We start from the raw sequence: 26633 nt of genomic DNA on the forward strand, positions 1-26633 counted from the left end.
TGTTGTGTGTTATAATATATCTGATATGATATACGGAGATATAATTTGTTTAATATAATTTGGTCAAGTAATAGTCATTAATATTTCTTGCCACTTCCCAATTTACTACCGTAAAGCAGTTTACAAAGAAGCTAATCCAGTCTAATGTTCATCTAAGGTCAACAATCATTTATCTATATCTTTTGCAAATTAATGGATATATTAAAGAGCAAGTAAAAAAGCAATTTTAGGACAACTATAAAAACTGGTGCTAAATCTAAAACCTCTTTGTGTATGAATATTTTCTGTATTAGAAAATACTTGACACACTAACTAGATAGTAAATGAAAACCACCACTTTTCTATACTCCAATTTCTGCCCTCTGAAATGAGTTACTACTATAAATGTCTTTAGCAGTGCTGTGGAGAAGAGGAATCCAGGCTTGAAATGAATACTTTTCAATGATTAATTAAAGTAGAGCATGTCGTTATCACATAGCAATCTGTGTCATAGGCGAAGGTTGAATCACAAACCTTAGACAGCTTGGTAGTGGTAGCGGGCAGTAACGGGCGGCTAAATTTCTTCTGGGATCCAATAGCAGCTGGGAATGGCGGAGCAGAAAAAACTGCAGCCACACAATTAATTTTGTTAATCCATGACTCCATCTCTTCTGTGCTCCTACAAGAGAAATATACTTAGCATTGGGTTTGGCCATCATACCATAACTGATAAGTAGTAGTTTGATTTGCAGCATTTGATAGTAATTTTCAGCAGCACTATTTATAATACCCTCCATGACATTACTGATTTACCTGTAATGGATATTGATCTCTTCTTCAGATTAACATATTAGATAGATATCAATATTTCCAACCATTCACGAAAACTAGGGTCAACTGGACAAGCATATATACATAAATATCATCAGGAAATAAAATGAGTGACTGGCTCGAGTACGATCTTTTCCCTGTATTGTAGGACCTGGCCAGACTCTGTATTTCATGCAGTATTCTACATTTAAGGGAGATATTGTTCAAGCCTCTGCATTATACCTGCTGAAGCTATATGGATGACAGTGAAAGAAAATGCAAACATTTAACACATCAGGATGAGTTTTTATCTAGAAGTGGAGGTATTCCAACTAAAGTAACACAAAACTGACCAATATTTCATCTCAAGTTTCAGGCAGAAAGCTGGAAATGTGCAAAGCCATCTTAGGGTAGTATATTTTATCACCTCTGTGTTCTAAAATGTGTGCAATTTTAATATATCACTGCTTATCTGTGCAATATTCATAGTCACTGGCTATTTCACTACATTTTGCACAGGGTAGCTATAAACTTAAAGGGGCTCTATCGCCAGATTTATGTGTTATGAGATAAAGATATGCCTGAATAGCCTTTAAAATGGCTATTCAGGTGCTGCTATTAGTTTGTAAAAAGATCTCCCCGTTTTTGTTAATTACCTTGGTAATCGATATGTAAATGAGCATGATTGTGCACGGTGGGCACCCCGCACGTACGCAGTAGCACAGAGAACATTGCGAGCTGTAGTATGCGCAGTAGCGCACAGGAGAGAGCGCTACTGCGCATGCTTTCAATAGCAACCACCGTGAATAAGCAGGAGGAGGAGGGCATGGAGGCAGCGGTGGGCGTCCAGAAGCTATGATGCTAAGGGGTGCACGGAATGCCCACCGTACACTACCAAGCTCATTTACATATCGATTACCAAGGTAATTAACAAAAAGGGGGGGGTCTTTTTACAAACTAATAGCAGCACCTGAATAGCCTTTTTAAAGGCTATTCAGGCATATCTTTAGCTCATAACACGTAAATCTGGTGATCGAGCCCCTTTAAGGATAATATTGATCCATAGCTGGAAGGACAACACTGCAGTATTACTGACAACAATCTTGGATTTCTTTTCATTGCAAATTAACTACCAATGCAACTCAAAATTATATATGAGGGTATCCCAGACAAACCTTCTATCCATAACATTTCCTATAAAAGATCTGCGATGAGGATACCTACTGATTTTGACACGGATGTAGTTACCTTGTTCCATTCAAAGAACTGGTGGTAAATGCATAGTCACTCTCACTAAAATTCTACAGCAGACAAGAAAACCACAGTTTAAATGATAGTGACTCTTAAAAATTTTGAGGACCACCACAAAGGTTAACATAGCCGTCTCTATTCTTCGAATTGATGGAAGCCTAACAGCTGGAAACCCTGCTAATCTTTCACATGGTGTTGGACTAGGATATTTTGGACCCACCAGTGGAAATTTTTCTAGGGACCCATCGTTCACAGCCAGAATCCCTTCAGATCAGCTGTACTGAGACAGCGGAGCTACAGGTAAGAACATGTTGGGAGCTTTGCTGCTCACCCGCCATACAATGTGCACCACTGCACTACTTATACCCACCTCAACACAATGTATGGCGAGTGAGCAGCATGACTCCTGGAATTGTTAATATTACCTCTAGCTGCACTATCCTGTAAAAGCTGATCTGATGCGACATTGATAGTCTATCACTATCAGGAAGATGTCTACACACAATATAATGGTCCAATCACAGGTTCCCATGCAGTATGGGGGACCAGTGAAGGTGCCATTGTATGGAGGACCAGAGGCCTCTCTAAAGTTCTGGCTACTAGCTGTCTCTCTTATAGCTAATTTGCTGTTCACTCAATGTTACTTAGGTAATTCCATTTTTTGTTTTGTTCAAAAGCAAGTGAGCGGAGGTGGCAGGGAATGGTTTTCCCCACACAGTGAATGGGGAAGGGAGGAGCTCATTTTCCTTACATCCACCACGCCTGTAAACTGCTTTCTCTGTACACTGGATTGACAGCATACTGCAAAATCTCACAATTTGCAATGTAAGAAAAATTTACTTTATGTACTTGTATCCATCTCCGGCTGCTTTTGTTACAGCTGACAGGATAGTGTGAAAAGGAAAAGGTTGGTTTGCGACACTCCTTCAGTAAAAAACTTTTCTTTTATTTAATCCATTAAAAAGAAACACACATAACAAAAAAAAGGAAGTGCAAAAAACACACAAGAGGGGTGCGTTTAAAAGAATGACAGGCTAGTATTCACAGACCACAAGCAGCATTTCACACTGTACTCATATTTCTCTGTCTGTCTCAGGGATCCTTTTAGCTGCATCACATCCTGTATTTGCAGTACAGTGTCTCTGGATCTCCTACATTATGGTGATTTGGGTTCTTTTCAGCTATTTGCTTGCTATATTAAAGTTACTCTTGGCAGAATTACGTGGATAAAGTAAAAGTAGTAATAATGGCAAGGGACGTGGGACAAACTGCTCTCTATTGCACATATACCCAGCCTAAAAAGAAATGTAAAATGTGCCACAGCCATAATGTGGCTACTAGCAGCAGAAAAAAACATTACGACACTTAGTATGAAGGCCTATACTGTCAGAGAACAGATTGCTCAACATGACCTTGTAGATATTTCAAGGTTTCAAAAGTTAAGCAACAAGAAGATATAGACCTACATTTTAAGATTCCCGACATTGATATCTTGCTTCCAAATTTAAAGTTATATATTTCTAAGAAACAATTTAATTTAATGGTACACTGTGCTATTTCACAGCAATATAAAAACAAAAATGGTAAAAACATACTTTATTACATTGTATCTGAAAAATAATGCACTTACTGTGCTTGGAAAAGAAAGACTCTCCAGTCTGCGGTTTTAAGCTTGAGGACATTGGGTCTCTTCTCATAGTCTGTTGCCTTTGAGGCCAGAGCGTGATGTACACTTACAGCATTTTTCAAATCATCTTCAGACAAAGCCTTTTCTGGTTTATATTCATCCTGCATGTCAAAAACAAGTAGAGGTTACTTACAAGAGGCCAGCAAAGACTTCCTGAATGAGTTCCTATATACTATATGATAAAAAAAAAAACAGGAATCACAGCCACATGGTTCACAGAGTACAATGGGATTTAAGTAGATACACTAGAGGTCTGCCCATAAAACGTGAACTGCAGAATCAATTATTCCAGACTCCTACTGATCTACAAATTATCCCCTATCCATAGCTTACTTTTGTGGGAAAAGCCCTATAATACATGGGTTTTCACTGACTTTTATAAGTACCATAAGAGTTTACAACGAAATTAATAAAGTCCCCAACACTGTTTAGGTCTATTCTATATCAATACATAGGAATGTGATCTGGTTAAAGGTATTGTAACACAGCAAATTTGTTGCAGAGATTTCTTACTACTGAAAATTAGTTCTAATGCTCTAAATGGCGTTTTTTGGCGCAGAAAACACAAATAAAAATCGTAGATTCTGCTTCCCATTCCTCTCACTCATTTAGATGTAGCACCATAGAGTACATTATAAAAAAGAACTGAGCAGTATTCATGTAAATATAGTATTCTGATTAGACAAAATAAAAAACTGCTGTCAGCTGCAGCACCATGGCTCTAGTGTTCCTCTTCTTGTCTCATACTTAGCTTCTCTTTCTTCCTGCCCCTCCATAGAATTCTATAGGCACTTGTAATCAGATACTACAGTGAGCTGATAGTATGTCTTGTGAAACCAGGACTGATTTATTAGACATTGTACATTGAGTATGGATTTTAGTAGGAGAGCAGAAAAGCAGCATAAGTGAGGAAAATAACATTGATAAAATATTGCACAATGTATTTGTTAAAAACAAAAATGTCTAATTTACTTGTACTATATGATATCTGCAAAGTTTGTTGAAGAGTTAGTGACTGTTTAATGTTACAATATTTAATGTCAGCTCATCCATAGAATGCTGCATTCTGACAATTTTTCAGAAACCACTAATAAAACATATATGTTCACCTTTCCATCGAAAAGCTAATGCAGGGTCAAACAACACTGAGAAGATTCAATAGAAATATCAATGATTTATTGACTGTGTTTACCTTGCCCTTTACAGTAGTGACCTTCCTCATCTTTTGCCTAGTCTGCCACACTGATGGATCAATATATTGTAGCCCTGTCTTTTGCATCAAATTCCTTAACCCTTTCAGGACGCAAAGTAGTTTGTACGTTAATGTTCGGTAACTTTTTTCATATTTTCCCTTCCAAAATTCAGGTTAGAATCCTCGTGGTCAAAAGACTTTTACAAGGCACCCCCATCCCCTTCCCATTCAAGTACACATCTTAATTGTTATGGCCTTTTACTCTAACTATAACTCAGGTTATGTAAAACTAATCCCTTCTAGGTAAATATTTCACATAGTTCACATGGCGGAAACCTTTTTTTTTTTCGCAGAGTGGCTTTTTCGCACAGCTAACACTGCATCGGCACCCTGCTCCTTATTAGGCCCGGATGTTTGGGCCTAATCAGGAGGGAGTCTCGAGCCGCGAATGTCGCGGCTTACTCAACCACGGAATCAGCCTGAAGATAGAGTATGTCACTTTTTTTTTCCCTACTAGCTGAAAAAAATCGTTAGCAGAAAAAAAACTACTAGTGACTCCCAGTGAAATGAATGAGAGGCGGTTTTTCAGGTGGATTCTGCATCAAAATCCACCTGCAAAAACCTCCATGTTAACACACCCATATAGTGACATTTAAAGTCCAAATAATGCAACATGAGATGCATAATATAGAGCATGATTTACACATATTTTGGCTATATATTGTTTAGCAATAAATAGGAAAACTATAAAGTTAAGGGGGAAAGTTAAGTTTTACTTATGTGCATAGTATAATATGAATATTTAATACTTTTTTTTTCCAATTATGGGTATTTGAGTCATAGTATGTGCAATTAAAAATATCCAGCTCTTCTTTTAAAGGCAGAGGTGTCTTTGGGCCTCTTAAACCGTCAGGGCCCAGATTACCCATGATTATTATCTCTGCACTTCCTATGTCAGTGGATAAATACACTCCTAAACATTGATATTGCAACACCAAGAAGGAAAAATGTTGGAATTATAGAAATCACAGAATTGATAGACATGCTAATGATAAGCAAATGATAAAAAATTAAAGAAAATATGCAAAACATCTCAATTTATTCAGTATCTAGTATAAGCAGCAAAGACAGAAATACACACATTTACACGCCTTGGCACGTTATCAATGAGGTTATTAATGGTTTCCTGAGGATGTTATGCCATGCTGAATGTACTTGGGCACTCAAAATCATCAAGACTGGCTGTTGGCAGTTTCCTTTGTAATTGCCAACCAATAATATCCCGGAAGTGCTCAATGGGAGACGCTACATGAAATGTTTTGACCACACAGGCTGCTAACAGTAGCATGAGCAACATGAGGCCTGGAATTATCCTGTTGAAAAACAGCACTTGGGACACTTTGGAGGAATGGCTATACCACTGGTTCTATGACCAAATGAATGTAATACTGTAGGTGTACCTGAAATGAAGAGTACAAGGGACAGTCTACTGTACAGTACGCCCAAGAGGACTGGTGTGAGGTTCCCTGGTGAAGGCTTTTCCATGGTGTTGTCCATGTGGTCTCCAATCCTTGGCTACCTTTGTGTCTGAGACAAAAGCAGGACTCATTGCTGAAGAGGTTAGACCAGCGCCGCACCTCCCATGAGGCGACCGTTCAGGCGGCGCTATGTCGGGGCCTCGGGGGAGGGCGGCATTTTTGCTGACCTAAGCCAGTCTAGGACAAGCTGTCCTGGACTGGCTTAGCGTCACCGTCTTGGAAGCCTGGCACGGGAAGCGAGCGGTGGATTGGGGCGGCCCTGTGGACGCATCGCTGCTCCAGCGGCCGCCCCTCACGCTTAGCAGAGAGCAGGTCCTCTCCCTGCCTGTTCTCTGCCTGCTAATGACGCTCGCTCCGCCCTCTCCACTCGGCCCCTCCCTCTCTGCTCGGCCCTGCCCCCTCCACTCTGCCCCCTCATAACATGCCACTGCAAGATGCTGTGGTAGCCAAGCTGGTTCAGTATGCCTTCAATTTTGAATAAATCCCCAACAGTGTCACCAGCAAAGCACCCCCACACCATCACATCTCCTCCTCCATGCTTCACAGTGGGAACCAGGCATGTAGAGTCAATCCATTCACCTTTTCTGCGTCCCACAAAGACACGGTGGTTGGAACCAAAGATCTCAAATTTGGACTCATCAGACCAAAGCACAGATCTCCACTGGTCTAATGTCCATTCCTTGTGTTCTTTAGCCCAAACAAGTCTCTTCTGCTTGTTGCCTGTCCTTAGCAGTGGTTTTCTAGCAGCTATTTTACTATGAAGGCCTGCTGCACAAAGTCTCCTCTTAAGAGTTGTTGTAGAGATTTGTCTGCTGCTAGATCTCTGTGTGGCATTGACCTGGTCTCTAATCTGAGCTGCTGTTAATCTGTGATTTCTGAGGCTGGTGACTCGGATGAACTTATCCTCCGCAGCAGAGGTGACTCTTGGTCGTCCTTTCCTGGGGATGTCCTCATGTGAGCCAGGTTCTTTGTAGCGCTTGATGGTTTTTGCAACTGCACTTGGGGACACTTTCAAAGTTTTCCCAATTTTTCGGACTGACTGACCTTCATTTCTTAAAGTATTGATAACCACTCGTTTTTCTTTACTTAGCTGCTTCTTTCTTGCCATAATACAAATTCTAACAGTCTATTCAGTAGGACTATCAGCTGTGTACAGTCTGGGGTATTTTCCCATTCCACAATACTAATGATTCTACCAATGTTCACAGAACAGTAAAACTTGGCACCAATGCAAAAGGCGAAGTAGAGAGAAAGGTTTGTACTGTATGTGATGAAGGTGACATAAGAGTGAAATGTAATTACATTTGGATGGTGACTAATAAATGTTACAACAAAACCGCATCATGGTTTTTCCCGCAGAGCTTTTCACAGAAAGTCCACAGAGTTTTTTTTTCAGAACCCCACATGGCATAATGCCCTGTTTAAAGGGGCTCTATCATTGGGAAAAATCATTTTAACCACATGAGGACCGCCGTACGTAAATTTACGGCCTCATGTGCTGGTACCTAAAGACCGGACTATTGCCGAAATATGTCCGGCCTTTAGGTACCTTTCTGGCGGGGGGAGGGGTGCGGGGGGGACAGGGGTTAGGTGTTACTAACACCTAACCCCTTCCTCCATAACGTCCAGTCGGAACTGAGTCCGACTGGACGTGTTAACCCTTTTGATCGCGCCGTCAAACATCACGGCGCGATCGAAAGGGATCCGCCGACAATTGAAAGTGATCGGCACCCCCCGTGGCGAGATCGAGGGGTGCCGATGTCAGTAACAGGTAGTCTGGGGTCTGGCCAGTGACCCCAGACTACCAGAGCCCCCACATACCTGGTGATCCTGCCAGGCAATGGAGGAAGTGAGCGATGTGTCTCACTTCCTCTGTAGCTTACAGGACACGAGCAGGCTCATGTCCTGCTTATGTCCTGTCTTCTACTATACAGAATCAGTTGGTGCTTTCATCAAAGCATCAACTGATTCAAGTGTCCTAAAGGGACACATGAAAAAGTAAAAAAAAGTTAAAAAAATAAAAATAAAGTGTATGAAAAAAGTAATAAAGTTCTAAAGTCCAAAAATCCCTTTTTTCTATACAAAATGAATTATATAAAAAAGCACTAAAAATTAAAAAAAGCAATGCATATTTGTTATCGCCGCGTCCGTAACAACCTGTACAATAAAACTGAAATAATATTTAATGTACACGGTGAACGTCGGGGGAAAAAAAACGGAAAAAACTCGCCGAAAGTAATGATTTTTTGCCATCTCATCCTACAAAATATGCTATAAAAAGTGATCAAAAAGTCATATTCACCCCACAACAATGCCAATAAAAAGCGCACATTTTCCCGCAAAAAATAAGCCCTCAACCAACACTGTCAACCGAAAAATAAAAATGTTACGTCTCTCAGAAGATGGCGATGCAAAAAACATTGATTTATGTCCCCATATGTGTTTTTGTTCTGCAGACTTAGTATCGCATAAAAAAAATACTATAAATGAGGTATCGCCGTAACCATACCGACCCGCAGAATAAAGGACACATGTTACTTATACTGTACGCTGCATGGCGAAAAATTTAAAATGTAAAACTCAATGCAGGATTGATTTTTTTTTTTTTTAATCCAGCAAGAAAGAGTTAATAAAATGTATTCAATAAGTTGTAGGCACCCAAAAATGCTGTCATTACAAAATGCATCTCATCCCGCAAACAACAAGCCCTTATATGGCCACATCACCAGAAAAATAAAGAAAATATAGCATCTAGCAATGTGAAGGCAAAACCCCCCAAAAATCGCCAAATTATTAGAACACAACTGGCTGCGGCAGGTAGGGAATATATAAGCTGTGCGAGCGAATATCAGGGGACACCCCAGATTTACAGCTTATGAGCGAAAAAACACCAGAAGTGACCCCTCAAAGGTACCCCAGAGTGACTCCCCCAATCATAGGAGCTACTGGGACATAGTAGGGAATTTGGTGTTTGCAATGTCCTCCGCACAGCTTACATATTCCCTCTTCACCATCCGCTGTGCAGTGACGTCCGGGATACTAATACTCACTACACCCCCTGAGAAATTCTTTGAGGGGTGCAGTTTTCAAAATGGGGTCACTCCTTTGGGGAATCCGCTTTTCTGGTACCTTACAAGCTCTACAAACATGACATGGCGTTCAAATACCAAACATCCAAATCTGTGCTCCAAAAGCCGCATAGCGCTCCTTCACTTCTGCGCCCTGCTGTGCGCCCAAACTGCAGTTTATGCCACATGTATGACACATGTATGACACTGGTGTACCCGTTATATCGGACGTAATGTCATATGTGGGTATAAACTGATATTAGGGCACAGCCGGACACAGAAGGGAAGAAGGGTTATTGGGTTTTTGGAGCACAGACGGTTTGGTTTTTGGATGCCATGACGCTTTTGCAGAGCTGAAACGCCAGTAAAGTGGAATCCCCTGATATGAGACCTTATTTTGGAAACTACACCCCTGAAGGATTTCTCCAGGGGTACAGAGAGCATTTTTAACCCCCAAGTGTTGCTATAACGTATTATTCATAAATGAATACGAAGCTGATTGTGAGAGGTGAAAATGACCATTTTTCCAGGAATCCGTCATTTCTGTGCGTAACATGTTGTGCCCGCCTTGTATCAGAGATGAACGCTCTAAAAGCTGTTGTGCCTGGGATACCCGCTTAACAGTTTTTGGAGTGTCTCTGCTGACATAAGTTGGGCACAACATATCGGGTACTGAAATGGCGACTCTCTGGAAAAAATTCATTTTTAACTTCTCATTTTCAGCTGTGATTTCATTTCTGGAAACTAAATAAATGCAACACTCAAGGGTTAAAAATGCTCGCTACGCCACTTGATAAATCCCATGAGTGGGGTAGTGTCCAAAATGGGGTGACATGTCTGCGGATTCCACTTTATTGGCAATTCAGGGGCTTTGCAAAAGTGGCATGACTTCCAAAAACCAAACTGTGCTCCAAAAACCAAAATAGCGCTCCTTCCCTTCTGTGCCCGGCTGTGCCCAAACAGCCATTTATACCCACATATGGCATTAAGTACGTTATCTGGGGTACACCAGTGTCATACATGTGGGCATACACTGCCATTTGGGTACACAGCAGGGCGCAGATGTGAAGGAGCGATATGTGCTTTTGGAGTGCAGATTTAGATTCTTTGTTTTTGGACACCACGTCACATTTGCAGAGGCCCTAAAATTGTCCCTACAAAATGGGGTCACTTCTTGGTGAATTCCAGTTTACTGTCACCTGTGTAGTTTCTAAAATGGGGTCACAATGGGGGGTTTCCATTGTATTGATACTTTAGGGGCTCAGCTAATGCGACATGGCACCTGAGAACTATTCCAGCCACATCTGCTTTCTAAAAGCCAAATAGCGCTCTTTCCATTCTGAGCCCCACCATGTACCCATACAGCAGATTATGGCCACATATGGGGTATTGCCGTGTTATGAAGAAATTGTGTAACAAACTGTAGAGGGCTTTTAATTCTTCAGCTACTTGCAAAATTAAAAATATGGTGCTAAATGGACGATTAATTGGAAAAAAAAGTAATTTTTCATTTTTACGTCCCATTGTTAATAAAATCTGTGAATCAGCTGTGAGGCCAAAATGCTCACCAAACCCCTAGATAAATTCTATGAGGGGTGTAGTTTCCAAAATGGGGTCACTTTTAGGGGGTTTCCACTGTATTGGTACTTTAGGGGCTCTGCAAATGTGACATGGCACCTAAAAAATATTCCAGCAAAATCTGCCCTTCAAAAGCCGAACAGCGCTCTTTCCATTCTGAGCCCCGCCATGTTCCCATACAGTAGATTATGGCCACATATGGGGCATTTCTGTGTTCAGGAGAAATTGTATAACGAACTTTAGGGAGCTTTTTCTCCTTTATCCTCTTGTGAAAATGAAAAATTTGGGGCTAAATTGACAGTTTGTTGGAAAAAAAGTAAATTTTCATTTTCATGTCCCAATGTTAATAAAATCTGTGAAACAGCTGTAGGGTCAAAATGCTCACTAGACCCTTTGATATGTTCTGTGGGGGGTGTAGTTTCCAAAATGGGGTCACTTTTAGGGGTTTCCACTGTATTGGTTCTCTAGGGGCTCTGCTAATGTGACATGGCACCTAAAAATTATTCCAGCAAAATCTGCCATCCAAAAGCAAAATAGCGCTCCTTCCATTCCAAGCCCCTCCATGTTCCCATACAGCAGAATATGGCCACACATGGGGTATTGCCGTGTTCAGGAGAAATTGTTTCACAAACTGTGGGGGGCTTTTACTCCTTTAACCCCTTGTGAAAATGAAAACTTTGGGGATAAAGTGACATTTTAGTAATTTTTCTTTTACACATTCCAATGTTAGTAAAATCTGTGAAACAACTGTAGGGTCTAAATACTCACTATACCCCTTGATGAATTCTGTGAGGGGTGTAGATTCTAAAATGGGGTCACTTTTGGGGGGTTTCCATTGTTTTGGTACGCTAAGGGCTCTGCAAATGCGACATGGTGCCTGAAAATTATTCCAGCAAAATATGCTGTTCAAACACCCAGTGTCGCTCCTTCCCTTTCGTGCACTGCCGTGTGCCCAAAAATCAGTTTACACCCACATGTGGGGTATTTCTGTGCACGGGAGAAATTGCATAACAAAATGTGAGATGCATTTTCTCCTTTAACCCTTTGTGAATGTGTTAATTTTAGGTCTAAATGAATGTATTAGTGAAAAAAAATGAAATGTCTAAATTTGACCTCCATATTATTTTTATTCTTATGAAATGCTTAAAGGGTTAACAAACATCCCAAATGCTGTTTTGAATAATTTGAGGGGTGTAGTTTTGAAAATGGGGTGATTTATGGGGGTTTCTATTATATAGGCCTTTATAATTCCTTTCAGAACTGAAGTGTTCCCTAAAAAATTAGTTTGAGGAATTTTCTTGTAAATCTGGAAAATCGCTGTTACACTTGTAAGCCTTGTAACATCCAAAATGAATTAAAAGACAATCAAAAGATGATGCCAATATAAAGCAGAGATATGGTAGATAATATTTATTCATGTATTTGGATGGTATGACTATCTGCCTGAAAAGCAGAGAATTTCACATTTTGAAAATTGCAATTTTTTCCAAATTTCCATCAAATTTGCTAGTTTTTTTTATAAATAAATACAAAAATATTGATTAGTGTTTACCACTAACATGAAGTATAATGTGTTACGAAAAAACAATCTCAAAATCACTTGTGTAAGTTAAAGTGTCTCAAAGTTATTGCCATTTAAAGTGACACATGTCAGTTTTGAGAAAAGAGGCCCGGTCCTTAATGTACTTCTGGGCCTGGTCCTTAACCGGTTAAACTAAGCACATACTTGCATAGCTTTTAGAAAGGCTATTTCACACCTAGCTTTTGTATGTAAATTGCCTCAGTGGTTTTTGAATGAGCACGTTTTTATTCATATGCTAATTAGCCTCTTGTTGTACCCTTTGCTATTCTTTCCTAAGTATGTGTACAGCACAGGCTGCTGCTGATGACTTCCTGTTTTCTGTTTGCACACACAGATAGGAGAAAATAGCAGAGACAGTGCTGCTGGGAACTTCCTGTGCTAGCTGAAGGCTAATTGGCATATGAATAAAAACTGGCCCCCTCCATCACACCATATACTGACCCCCAAATGGTATAAAACCCTCTCTACAGGCACTACACAGTATACTGCCTCCTTATGAGACCCCATACAGTTTTCTGCTTCTTACTAGCTTCCATAGTAAATGCCCCCTTTACTAACCCCACACAGTATACTGCCCCTTTATAAATGTCCACTTTTTTGTTCCCCGGTACACTGCTCTCTTTAGAGACCACCATAGAGTAAGGGCCCCCTATAGTGATTTTAGTCCGCAACATGCAGGGCTACTCCAGCAGGTAATGGTTGCTATTTACACAGCGAGTAAAAGGGCTCAATAGCAGACACTGTGGCTGCAATGGCAGTAGTTCTGTCACTTTCATAGATGACAGCAAGGCACATTAATAATGGTAGTGTGAACATGGCCTAAGTAGAGTAAAAAGCAACCTGTAGAGGTTCAAATTGAGACCACATATGGGTCACTTCAACTACATTGGGGAAAAAAAACAAGTCTAAGCAGATGTAGTGCTTCAGGGCACTGTCCAATGTGCAGTCACTAACTCTTTTTTTTAAATAAGTTTATTATCAACTTATCAAACAGCCACTAGAATATGCACTCAAAATCATAAAATTACACATCCTATTATATTGTGAAAGTCGGACATGTCAGAGCAGAAGATACAACTTGTGACTTGGCTGACTGGTATGGATAACTCCCTCAATTTTCTTCTATTCTACTTTCATTAATATAACCCCATGGAAAATCAATTTGTCTGCAACCACTATCAGTATCTTCACCATTAGAAGATTACATAACTGAAAAGTGCTAAACACAAGTGTTAAATATATCGAAAAGTTTCCAGAGTTATCAGGTAGCAAAATCATAGCTTTTTCTAACGGGGAGGGTTAACGTTTGCATTACATCAACGAGAAATGTAGTTCTAATGAATTAACTGGAGCAAATTCCCAAGAACAACCACTAAACATTAGTGTATGGTCCTGACAGAAATAATTACAGAAACCTTGTAAGATAAATGTCAAAATGTCAGCTACTATGAAACATGTACTTATTAATCCGCATCAAATGCATGTAAATGGACAGAAAATGCTGTAGTGAACGTCAAATTAATGTGCTTTATGCAAAGGTCACATTAACAAGTGACAAAAATCTGCCAGTTTTTATTCTATTAGTTTTCAGCTGGTAAAGGAGAACACAGCATCTGTTGAGATTTCTTTAAGATAAGGAAAAATATTTTTTTGTATAGAAAACAAGAAAGAAATGTTCCAGCAACCAAAAATTTAACTAAAACATAACTTTTACTATAAAGAATAAAACATGGGATTTACATCACCATACAGTTTGAAAAGGAGCATATGCAATCAGCCAACGCGTTTCGGGACTTTGCTGTTGTCCGTCCCTTACTTATTTTTTTGTATACTTTGTTGAGAAAAAGATAAATCTTTAAGATTCCCTTTCATGTTCTCCTGCATTTGCGGCTTTATATACCGCTAGAAAGCACACAGAGCACTGAATTCAGAGCACTGTAGACTTTCCTGTTATGTGCCACTGGGGTGGAAATATTGTGCCATTAGTTTCAGCACTAATCTCTGCCCACCGTCAGAAGGGCATTCCTGACAGTCTAGCTGGGCTAGACTGGGGGGAAGGGGGTTCCTCATCACTCAGCGTTAATCCTGGGCAGTAAGGAATGCCCCCTCTGTCAGTACTGGGCTATGGACAAGTACTTGCGGGAAGGGGGTGGGGGGCCTTCCACATAGCCCAGCTAGACTGTCAGGAACACCATTCTGACGGTGAGCAGAGATCAGTGTCTATGATGTTGGTGAAATGTTTTTTCCTCAAGCTGTAGAGGATATCCCCTTGTCACAGTCACCAGCCTAGGAGTATAAAGATCATTAGAAAGTGCAATGTTCTATCGCTTCATGTATTTGTACATTGTGATTTAATCCCTCAGTAGCTATCTTTTCTCTTAACTCAATAACTGTGTCTGTACTCGAATCTGCTCACTATCCCTAAATATCCTGGTTGCCATTCTCTCTCTAGTTCAGTTATGACGTTCTGGTACACTGAGGCCCAATTGTGCGCAGTAGTCTATGTGTGGCCATACTGATGATTTATAGACAAGCATGACTATATGCCACAACTTGGCATATGCCTCTATGCCTCTTTTGACGCATACCATAATTTTATTTGCCTTGGTAGCAGCTGCCTGGCACTAGTTGCTAAAGGTAAGCTAACTAACATATTCACTAAAATCCCCACGTTTTTTTCAGTGACAGTCTTTCCATAAGGTTTTATCTTTACAAGACATATTTAAGATCATTTTAAAACTATCCCATTTAGCCAGTTTGCTTTCGTTTGTAAGGACATTGTCACAGTTTTATAGCCCTAAAGTCATGCCTTAGCCAATGAAAATTGACCTTCCTGAAATTTAGTTTTTGTACCTCCTTCACTAAACATCTTATTAAAGGATATTTGAAATGAATGATGTTGTGGTCACCTCCATTTTTTATATTCTGCCAGGTCTATTGGTTAAAATAAAGTCTAGAAGTGCCCCCTATTGTGTTGGGTTCTACACTAGTTAGGAAAGGTACTATCTTTAATTATTGCCAAAAACTCATCTTTGTTGGACCTGCAGGTTCCTGTTTCCCAATTTATATGATGTATTTGCCAATAAAAGTGTAAAAAAAATCATGAAAGGCTTTTAAATGTATTCAGTATATCATAGAAACATTTGACTAAAAGATCTAAAAACTCTGAAGTATGAAACTTTGTGAAAACCAAAATTTGTGCCAATCTCAAAACTTTTAGCCATGACTGTAAATATAAAGCTCATGACTTCAGCATCTACTTTCAGTATCAACCCCCTCCACCCATTATGAAACTCCCACCATACCCTAACAGCCATGAGAAGATGATAGGAGTTGCGCTTTCACAACACTGCATATAACCTACTTTGACAACAGTACTATTACTATAGGCCAGAATCTATTGTAATCTAAAAGTACTGGCACCCCTGAAATTCTGTCAGATAATACTCCTTTTCTTCCAGAAAATGATTGCAATGGAAAAACACAATAGAGAATGAAAAAAAAAAAAAGTCAAATCATTGATCATTTTACACAAAACTCCAAAAATGGGCCGGACAAAAGTATTGGCACCCTGAGCCTAATACTTGGTAGCACAACCTTTAGACACAATAACTGCGAACAACCGCTTCCGGTAACCATCAATGAGTTTCTTACAATGCTCTGCTGGAATTTTAGACCATTCTTCTTTGGCAAACTACTCCAGGTCCCTGAGATTTGAAGGGTGCCTTCTCCAAACTGCCATTTTGAGAAAATGAGTATTATCTGAAAGAATTGCAGGGGTGCCAACACTGTGTGTGTGTGTGTGTATATATATATATATATATATATATATATATATATATATATATGCGTGTAAACCTAATATGTATCTCTTTTTCACACTTTAGAATGTCCAACTACCGTTCATACACAGTAATGATAATCCATCAAGAGTGGCGTTTCATACAGTACACCAGTCTTGATGAATTATGTGCTAGTAGCTGACGTAGTTTTAAACTAAAGTTTACTGCAGTTTCTGGGATAAATTATATTGAATATATTGGACCAGACTCCCACCACGTTTTGCTAAGCTCTGAGACAGTCTGCCGTATTTTCATATATTTTCTTGCAATTCCTTTTATTTAGCATAGCCCAGCAGTGCCGCACCTCCCATGAGGCGACCTGAAGCGAGCGCTTCAGGCAGCGCTATGTCAGGACCCCAGGGAGAGCGGCATTTTTGATCACCTAAGCCAGTCCAGGACAAGCTGTCCTGGACTGGCTTAGCACCAAGCGGTGGTTTGGGGAGGCCACTGGAGCAGCGCTGCTCCAGCAGCCTCCCCTCACGCTCAGGCAGAGAGCAGGTCATCTCCGCGCCTGCTCTCTACCTGCGAACGGCCGCCCTCTTTGTTCAGCCCTGCCCCCTTCGCTCAGCCATACCCCTTCGCTCCGCCCCCTCCTCCGGGGGGGGGGGGGCGGCTTTCTGTAGTTCGCCTCGGGCGGCAAAAGGGGTAGGTTCACCCCTGGCATAGCCTGTTATAATACTGTGTCCTCTGAACATCCTTGCCATGGTGCTGTGTGCGCCAGTATATAGAGACAATGGTATATCTGCTTAGTACTCTCCCATCTAAATTCTTTCAAGTATAAAAATGAGATATAGCCATTTCTGTCAACTGATAAATTCTTCCTGAATATCAGTGAAAGTTGGAGAACATCATGACAGCAGTAGATCATCGTGCAGAGGTAATGTTTTGCAGTAGCATTTCTGAATGTATACAGTGTTGGCCAAAAATGGTTTTTTTAACGGAGCGTTTACGCGAGCAAAAAACACCGTGTATGCGCTCAGTAAAAAAACGCTGCGTGAATGCAACATTAACGCGACCCTCGGAGTTCTACGCCTGTAAAAATAAGCTCAAATTGAGCCCGCCGTTACTCCGTGTGAAGGCAGCCTAAATCAGTAAAAAGTAGTTAGGAGTATTCAAATCAATAAAATGATAAGGGTACCAAAATTTTTGCACTGGTCAAATTTTGGTTTAATGCATATTGCACATTTTATGTTAGTACAATAAACCTCATTTCAATCCTGAAATATTACTGTGTCCATCAGTTATTAGATATATCAAACTGAAATGGCTGTTGCAAACACCTAAAATAAACACTGGACATTTTAGAGGAGAAATTAGAGACAGTTTTAGAGGAGAAAAATAGGGAAAAAAAATTTTCAGGCAAAAAATGGTAAAATATTTAATATATGGGAGTTGTAGTTTTGGAACAGGTGCAAGGCCACATTGACAGGTGACCCTGCAGCTGTACGGGGATGTATAGGGCGTTTTTTTTGTGGGGCCAGGTGTACTTTTTAGATATACCATTTTGGGAAATGTTTATTGCTTAGATCACCTTTTATTTAATTCAGAGGCAAAACAGAGAGAAAAACCCGGAAGTTTAGCACTTTTGATTTTGACGTTCACTGTACATAAAAATATTAGTAGACCGGGCATTTTCAGACACAGGGATACCTAATGTGTATGTTTCACAGTAATGTTATACTTTTATATGTATTCTAGGGAAAGGAGGTGAACTTTTATTTATTTTACTTTTTATTATATTTTTTTTAAGTGGGTTTTTTTTTTTTTTTTTTACTATTTTATTTTCCCCCGCCTAGGGGGCTTGAACCAGCAATCATTTGATTGCAAGTCCCATAGACGGCAATACAAGCTGTCATCGGAACAGGTCGGCTCCTGCGGCCTCGCCGTGCAGGAGTCGGCCTGCATCACTAAAGGTATGGGGCCGGTGGGGACCAGCCCCGGGGCTAACTTTAAACTGCTGGGACCTGCGGAGGAGGAGCGGATTTGCAGCATGGCCGCGCTACTGCCACCGCTGGTTTTCTTCAGCGGCAGGAGCGTGGCAATCTGCAGGCCCCGGCAGCTAAGACAGTCCCCAGCATCTGCTGTAATAGACCGGCGGATGCCGGGGAGTGTCTTAGCTGCCGGGGCCTGCAGATTGTCACGCTCCTGCCGCTGAAGAAAACCAGCGGTGGCAGTAGCGCGGCAATCTGCAGGCCCCGGCAGCTAAGACACTCCCCGGCATCCGCCGGTCTATTACAGCAGATGCCGGGGACTGTCTTAGCTGCCGGGGCCTGCAGATTGTCACGCTCCTGCCGCTGAAGAAAACCAGCGGTGACAGTAGCGCGGCCATGCTGCAAACCCACTCCTCCACCCACATTCAGACTATAAGACGCACCCTCATTTTCCTCCGAAATTTGGGGGAAAAAAAGTGCGTCTTATAGTCCGAAAAATACGGTACATATTAAGTATCTCTTGGCTGAGGGCTCGGTCAACTAAAACCCACCCCTACCCCTGGTTCACATTAGCTTATGTATTCCGTTCGGAAGGAGTCCGCATGTAGACCCCCCGAGCGTAATACCAACGCAACTGCAAGCGCTGTGCAGTTAAAGCACACGGACCCCAGAGACTATAATGGGGTCCGTGTGCTTGCCGCACACAGCCCGCACGAATCATTTGTGTGGGCAGTGCACGGCAAGCACATGGACCCCATTATAGTCTATGGGGTCCGTGTGCTTTTACAGTACAGCACTTGCAATTGCGCTTGTACTCCATCCGGGGAGTCTCCATGCAGACTCCTTCCAGACGAAACACATATGCTAATGTGAACCAGGTTTAACTGACCCTCCATACACAGGTCAACAAAGCATGCTTATGATCTCAATTTGGAGAGAAAGCCACATCCAGATTCCTCTTGCAGCTGCTTAGCTCTCTGAGAACAACAACAGGTTCTCAAATTGAAATTGCCTGATCCTCATCTTCTTTGACTTCATAGAGAGTCTGAAAGCCGCAATATACATTAGATAGTTGGCAGGTGCAGACAATATGCATCTAATATGTATGGCCAACTTAAAGGAGTATGCCCATCTCAAGAATCATATTCAAACATGAAGTTTACATTAACTAAAGAGTTTAACCCAATACATTGCTTTATCCATCATGCTCAGTTAACTAGATGCAGCTCATTGCTTAGGTTACACACCATCTCGCCAGTTGGACGAATGTTCCTGGCCACCTATATTCTCTCCTCTCCCTTAATCTGCATATTACTTTCAGGAGCTGAGCCTTGATGAGGTAAATCCAGAGATTTCTGTGCAGCAAGCACTAAGCATGATAGTGGACTGAGCTGAAAACCTGAGATAAGACAACTCTTTTAAAGGCAATGGGTTGCCAGAAATGACATTTTTAATCAAGTTTTATATTAAACATGTTTCTATGTTATAAAAAAAAAAATTCTAAAAATTCTGCAGTTCTGCCACTGTTCACTAGGTTATATATTATGCTGAGATTTCCTTTTCTGTAGGTTTCTTTACAGTCCTCTCACTTACCAGCATACTAATGATCACAGCTATGCGATATGTGACACAGAATCCAGTCACAATTTATGATTTTACATCTCATCTAACCCCCATCTCTACACAAAAAAAAATGGCAATTCCCTGGCAACACATTCCCTTTAAGGATTGTATATCATACCATGGCAGGATGTGGTTGTGTAAAGCTAATAATAGCAGCTAAGCAAATGTTTACTTCTTTACAGATTCTACTTCTTCCCTTCTAAACAAATCTATTATGAGGGTGGAGGAAACCATAAATATCGGTCTAGTTTGGTACATCTAGGTGCAGCAGAGTTTTCTTGTGCAGTCACTAGTGTTTCAGATTTTATCTACAGAAAGATGAATACCAAGATGTAACATTACAACAATTCAAAAAACTATTATTTAGGAGTTTTAATTAAATGATTATTTCGGATAAGAACTGCAAGCAAAGGATGGTCTGTAGATCGCCAGTGTTGTTACAATCTGGGATACCAAGGGAAATGAATAGAGACATTGTTTAAACACACGACACGCGGCATTAAATCAATGGTCTTCACTCTGGAGTTCTAATTCAATTCTGATGACAAAGCAATTTAAGACAATGGTCTACATTAGGCCAATTAATGCACAGATCATCATTCATTGCCTATTCATTACAGAGGAACAGAGAGAGTCAAAGTTGATAGCTTTTTTATATTAACCACTGCAATACAAACGATAATGACCTGTCATCATGGCGTGTGCTTAGACATACTTCACAAAGTGATTTGGCGCAGGTAGGCTTCCCTATTGCATAATGGACATGCCTAGAACATTATCTCATTCTCAGCAAATGGCTCTTTAACCTTAATATCATTTGGACGCATTTGAGTCCAAATGACATTTCTGAAAAAACTAATTTAATTTTAACCCAATGAGGAACCAGATAATTGCATCTTATGAGAATCACAACCCTTTCAGTTTTAAGTTGACCTAGGTGTCCAAAATGTTTTTTTTTTTTTTTTTTTGAATAAAGCAGAATGAGTTTTTCATTTACACTTACTAACAAACAGGTAACAATGATTAGAACTTTTAACTTTCAGGCTCAATTTCTTGATCTGTTAGCCCCCGTTGTCCTTGTTTCTTCCAGACCAATTTGCACCCATCGAAGCCTAGTCTATTGACTTCCATCTCTTTGCTCCAAATCACCAGTTTCCAATCTTTTACTGACCACTTCTTGTACTTTTTTGCACACTTGAGCCAACGGCAACTATTATGACGATATTGTAGCTGAGGCTTCTTTACAAGAGATAAGTGAATAGTATTCGAAACTACAGTTTCAAATACCTCGCTCCATAGGAATGAATGGGAGCGCCCGTGTGCTGGCGCTTAACCCCTTGCAGTTCGCCCACTCCTATTCATTCCTATGGGAGTGGGGTATTCGAAACTAGAGTTTCGAATAGTATTCGCTCATCTCTATTCTTTACCTTTTTTTCGGGCCACCATTCCAAACTTATGTAACTCACGTCACATTGAGCTTGCATGGAAGTCTGTGACCTCACTACTACAAAGCAAACAAATAAATAATGTGCTGTGGTTTTTTTGCCGTGCCAGAAATGACAGATCTTGTGAGCTGACTTGCTGACATTGAATATTTTGCCTCTTGACTTTTGAAAGGATGGACAGACATTTCATTTATTCCAACTGTCATGGCACTTACATGATGCAGTTTCTAAAGTTTCATGGCCGAGAGACCACCATTGATGAGCTGGATGATGCTGTTTCTCTTTTCTCCGCAAAGCAGATCTACTTCACCACACTCATATCTGCACTCTCTCGCAATCCCAAACAGCTATTCACCACCTTCAACTCCCTCCTACGAACTCCCGTGCCCCCTCTGACGTCATTTATCTCAGCTGACTACTTTGCCTCTTACTTCAAAACTAAAATCAACACCATCAGATACAGTCTCACCCTACAACCCCCGATAACCCCTCTACCCAACTACTTTCTGCTCCTCATCCCTGACATGTTTCTCCACCATCACAGATGAAAAACTCTCCTCCCTAATCTCTAAATCCCACGTCACCTCCTGCGCACTTGACCCGATCCAGTCACACCTCATCCCCAGACTCACTGAAGTCATTACTCCAGCCCTAACACATCTCTTCAACCTATCCCTAGCCAATGGATCCTTCACCTATGCCTATAAGCACGCCACAGTCACACCCATAATTAAGAAATTATCCCTCGACCCGTCCTCTCCAGCCAACAATCGTCCCATCTCACTGCTCCCGTATGCCTCAAAACTTATTGAGCAGCACGTCCACTCAGAACTCTCCTCCTATCTCTTGTCAAACCTGCTCTTTGACAGACTACAGTCAGGCTTCAGACCCCATCGCGCCACTGAAACTGCCCTAACAAAAGTCACTAATGATCTGCTAACCGCCAAAGCCAAGCGCCATTACTCTGTCCTCCTCCTCCTTGACCTCTTCTCTGCCTTTGACACAGTCGACCACACCGTCCTGTTAGAAATTCTCTCGTCCCTTGGTATCTCAGACCTGGCCCATTCTTGTATCTCCTCATACCTCACCGACCGCACATTCAGCGTCTCCCACTCGCACACCACCTCCTCGCCACACCCTCTCTCTGTAGGTGTCCCCCAAGGCTCCGTCCTAGGACCCCTCCTGTTCTCCATCTACACCCTTGGCCTGGGCCAACTCATAGAATCTCATGGTTTCCAGTACCATTGCTATGCTGACGACACCCAAATATACATCTCAGGACCAGACATTAACTCCCTGCTGGCCAGAGTTCCAGATTGTTTAGCAGCTGTAGCCTCCTTCCTCTCCTCCCACTTTCTCAAACTCAACATGGAGAAAACAGAGTTCATCATCTTTGCCCCACCCTGTATGGGCCCTCCACGGGACCCATCTATCAAAGTCAACGGAACCACACTTACCCCTATCCCACAGGCCCGATGCCTTGGAGTAACACTGGACCCCGACCTATCTTTCAAGTCACACGTTCAAACCCTCAACACTTCCTGCCGCCTCCAACTCAAGAAAATCCACCGAATCCGCTCCTTCTTCACCCCTGAAATGACTAAGACGCTCGTCCAGGCCCTCATAATCTCCCACCTAGATTACTGCAACACTCTTCTTCATGGACTCCCAGCTAACACTCTCGCCCCCCTCCAGTCCACCTTAAACTGTGCTGCTCGCTTAATTCATCTCTCCCCCCGATCTTCATCAGCTGCTCCCCTCTGCCAGTCCCTCAACTGGCTACCCATAGCCCAGCGAATTGAGTTCAAGCTACTAACGTTAACATACAAAGCCATCCACAACCTGTCATCTCCATATATCTCAGAAATAATCTCCCGCTACCTGCCCACACGTAACCTCAGATCCTCCAATGACCTCCTACTCCGCTCTGCTCTCATCCGTTCCTCACACAACCATCTCCAAGATTTCTCCCGTGCATCCCCGATACTCTGGAACTCCTTACCAAGACACATAAGACTGACCCCACAATCACAGGCTTCAAAAAGGCCCTGAAGACTCACCTATTCAGGAAGGCCTACAACCTCCAATAACACTATCACCGCACCGCCATCTGAACTGTCTCCCCCCTCACCTTCTGTCTCTACCCCCCTTCCCTCCTAGATTGTAAGCCCTTGCAGGCAGGGCCCTTTATCCCACTGTGCCAGTTGGTCACAGATAGTTTTAGATCTGCCTGTATATTCTGTGTACTGTACGTAACCCCCAAATGTAAAGCACCATGGAATTAATAGTGCTATATAAATAAATAAATAAATAAATAAATAAATAATAATAATCTGGGTGAGCGCTGTCTTTTGCCTGTCTGAAAGGAGGCTGGTCCATTCCTGTTGCTATTTTTAAAAGTATTCTTAGTTTGAGGTCTAAAACCTTTGCACAGTACTGTACGCTGATTACATTTAGAGATTTTAGCATCTGTGGCTGATCACCTCATGTATTTGGAGGTTTTTTTGGACCAGATGTCAGATAAAATGAGGATCAGACTAGTTGGATTTGAAAGGGGTTATCCATTGACACAAATTTAGTCGTATCTGGCCCAGGTCTTTAGTGTTCTGAATCTGAGGTTTCCAGGCTCCTTCAGACACCAGGTCATGTGATTGGCAGCCAACCCCTTCTCCCTCTCTTCTTTTGTTCCCTGGTATGGGGACTGGCAGACTAACTCATTGCAATGACAAAGCAAACGCCCTTCTGTGTCACTGCTTATGCACAACAGAGAAAGGGACTGGCTTACATATTATAACAAGTGAGTTTGTCAATCCCTACAATATATGTCATACCAAAGATCAGGGAGAAGGTGGAGAGACTCTTGTGCCTATCGCGTGTACTGATGCGAGAACCATCCCAGAAACCTGAGGTTAAAAACATTCAGAGTCCAAGGATAGATCATCAATTACATAAACTGGAAAACCTCCTTTAATAACAATACAAGCAAACATCTTAAAAACTGCAAGGAATTGATGAACGGAGTATATTATACAATCCCTTCTAGGTACTCTGCTCAAAACAATGAAAATACATACAGCACATGTAAGTAAATGTCGAACACACAAACCTTACATACAATTAAAATTCCAGAGTTTACAGAACACAATATATGAAAAGATAAAACACCAATTTACTATATAATGTACATATAGGTTTACCTTTTGCAAGTAAAGGACAGTTCCCTTCAGAATGGCGTAGAATGTTTTCCATCCCCGTTTTCCTCTTGGAGCTGTGGAATAAAATAAAATATGTTCAGACACAGTGATATAACAAAACCTGACAATGTGCCATGAAAATCAATAGTTTTAGGAAGTATTTTCAAGTCCCGATCAGAAACAAAAGGTATACATGCCTAAAATATTACTTCATACAGTACAGAAATGACAATTGGTAATGGCTGATGTTTAGGGTTTAGCTGTACTGCTGCTAACATGGTATTTACATATATTATTAGATAAGCAATGACAGATTATTGTATACATTCAGTAACCTATTGCTACCAATATAGCACATCAGTACTCATACTGGCTAAGACACTTGTTGCTAAAATCACACAAAGGATGCGGTTACACAGAAATTGAAATTGAATGTGCTGTCCCCTATTGGCATGTTATAGAGCTTGAGAAGTTAAGAAGATAAGATACATGACAAATTCTACTAAATGTTTCCTACAAATGTATATATTCATTTTCATCTCTACTAATACGAATTGTGTTAATTGTATTAATTGTTTTCTCTGTGACACCTAGTAATTCAGTCATGTTTATGCTCCTTTTCACAGTTCTGCAAAAGACTGTAAAAGGAAGTTGTCCAGGAGGTCTAAAGAAAGGACCCAGGTATGTCACAGTAAAAGGGGTGTTCAATATTATCTGGACATTACTACACCACCTTTTAAACATCTTTCTTGTGACATGAGGAGAAAGAGAGGAAAAAACTGTGAAAGTTGTAGAGCACTGCTGGTCCAATGATACGGAAAACTTCCGCTCTTTGCAATAAACAATTTTATTGGTTCCAACGGGACAAAAGTACAGGGTTACATGTTTCAACACCATACTGGCGTGGGCAAGAAATGTGTTGGACACAACCCCAGGTGTGAGAGAATTCCACCAGACTCAGGATGTGCGCCTGCTATTTGCCCTGGTGCAAGCACTGTGTGTTTTAGGAATCCCTCTAGAAGGCTAGAGCGTAGCTATAGTGGGTACAGTCGTAGCAGTCACTAGTCAGCCTTGACCCCTGAGCAGGATCCAAAGGTGTCTCTGCCACAAATATACCACCATTTTACATAATGCAAAATAGGGTTCCATTTACAGATTTTGCATTGGGAACCATGAGCTTTAAATAATGGCTCTGCTATGAGAAGTGGAGGGTTGCTCAAAGAGCAGCCTTTAGTCTGACAGGCGAAGACTATCCATATAGTATGAGATAGATACTAGGGCTGGGCAATTAATGGAAAAATAAATGAAACCAAATGTCAACCTGAATAATCAACATGATTTTGTTAAAATCAGTTATTTCAGTTAGGTTATTACAATATTTGCCAGTTACCCCCTGCAGTTTTGTATGGACCAAACATGTACAAATCAAAAATCCTATTATACTCTGGGGCCTCTTCAGATCCCACAGCATAATAAGCAGAGACCCAGAGGAGGTGATCAAACATAAACACCTCTACTGGGCTCCGGTACAACTCCCTCTCTGATCTCCTCCCATGGGCCATCATTATATACTCTGGGGTCTGATCACTCTTGCTACCAGTGACTTGGACACAAACAAGCTTGATGCAGTGACGTCATTGCACCTGCTAGGAGGGGCTTGAGGCATGGCTTAACATACAAAAATTTGCTGCTGTTGCAAGGTTTGTGTCTCTGTCATCTGAAAGTTGCAAGGTATGTATAGGGTCAGCAATTCTTTTTCTAACATCTAAATTTCCCCATATCTACATAGAAAAGAGCGACAATTATTATTGTTAAACTCAACATTACTCAGTTAACTTCCAATAACTGGGTGAATTATTAATACCAATATGTAGATAAAATCGTTTGTCACAGGAATAAGATGAGCACCTTAC

General features: G+C 41.2%; 1 protein-coding gene across 5 annotated transcripts in view; it reads right to left on the reverse strand.

The window, feature by feature from the left end:
• PSD3 (pleckstrin and Sec7 domain containing 3) overlaps positions 1-26633 on the reverse strand; it is a 396137-nt gene that overhangs the window by 35649 nt on the left and 333855 nt on the right. For all 5 annotated transcript variants that reach the window (XM_075283716.1, XM_075283717.1, XM_075283718.1 and 2 more), the window contains 3 exons: positions 24724-24794; positions 3671-3828; positions 514-658 (listed from right to left, as the gene is read on the reverse strand). In XM_075283716.1, coding sequence (XP_075139817.1) covers positions 514-658; positions 3671-3828; positions 24724-24794 — 374 coding nt within the window. The remainder of the gene's footprint in view (positions 1-513; positions 659-3670; positions 3829-24723; positions 24795-26633) is intronic.

The sequence above is a fragment of the Leptodactylus fuscus genome, chromosome 1, assembly GCF_031893055.1.
Source record: "Leptodactylus fuscus isolate aLepFus1 chromosome 1, aLepFus1.hap2, whole genome shotgun sequence".
NCBI lineage: Eukaryota > Metazoa > Chordata > Amphibia > Anura > Leptodactylidae > Leptodactylus > Leptodactylus fuscus.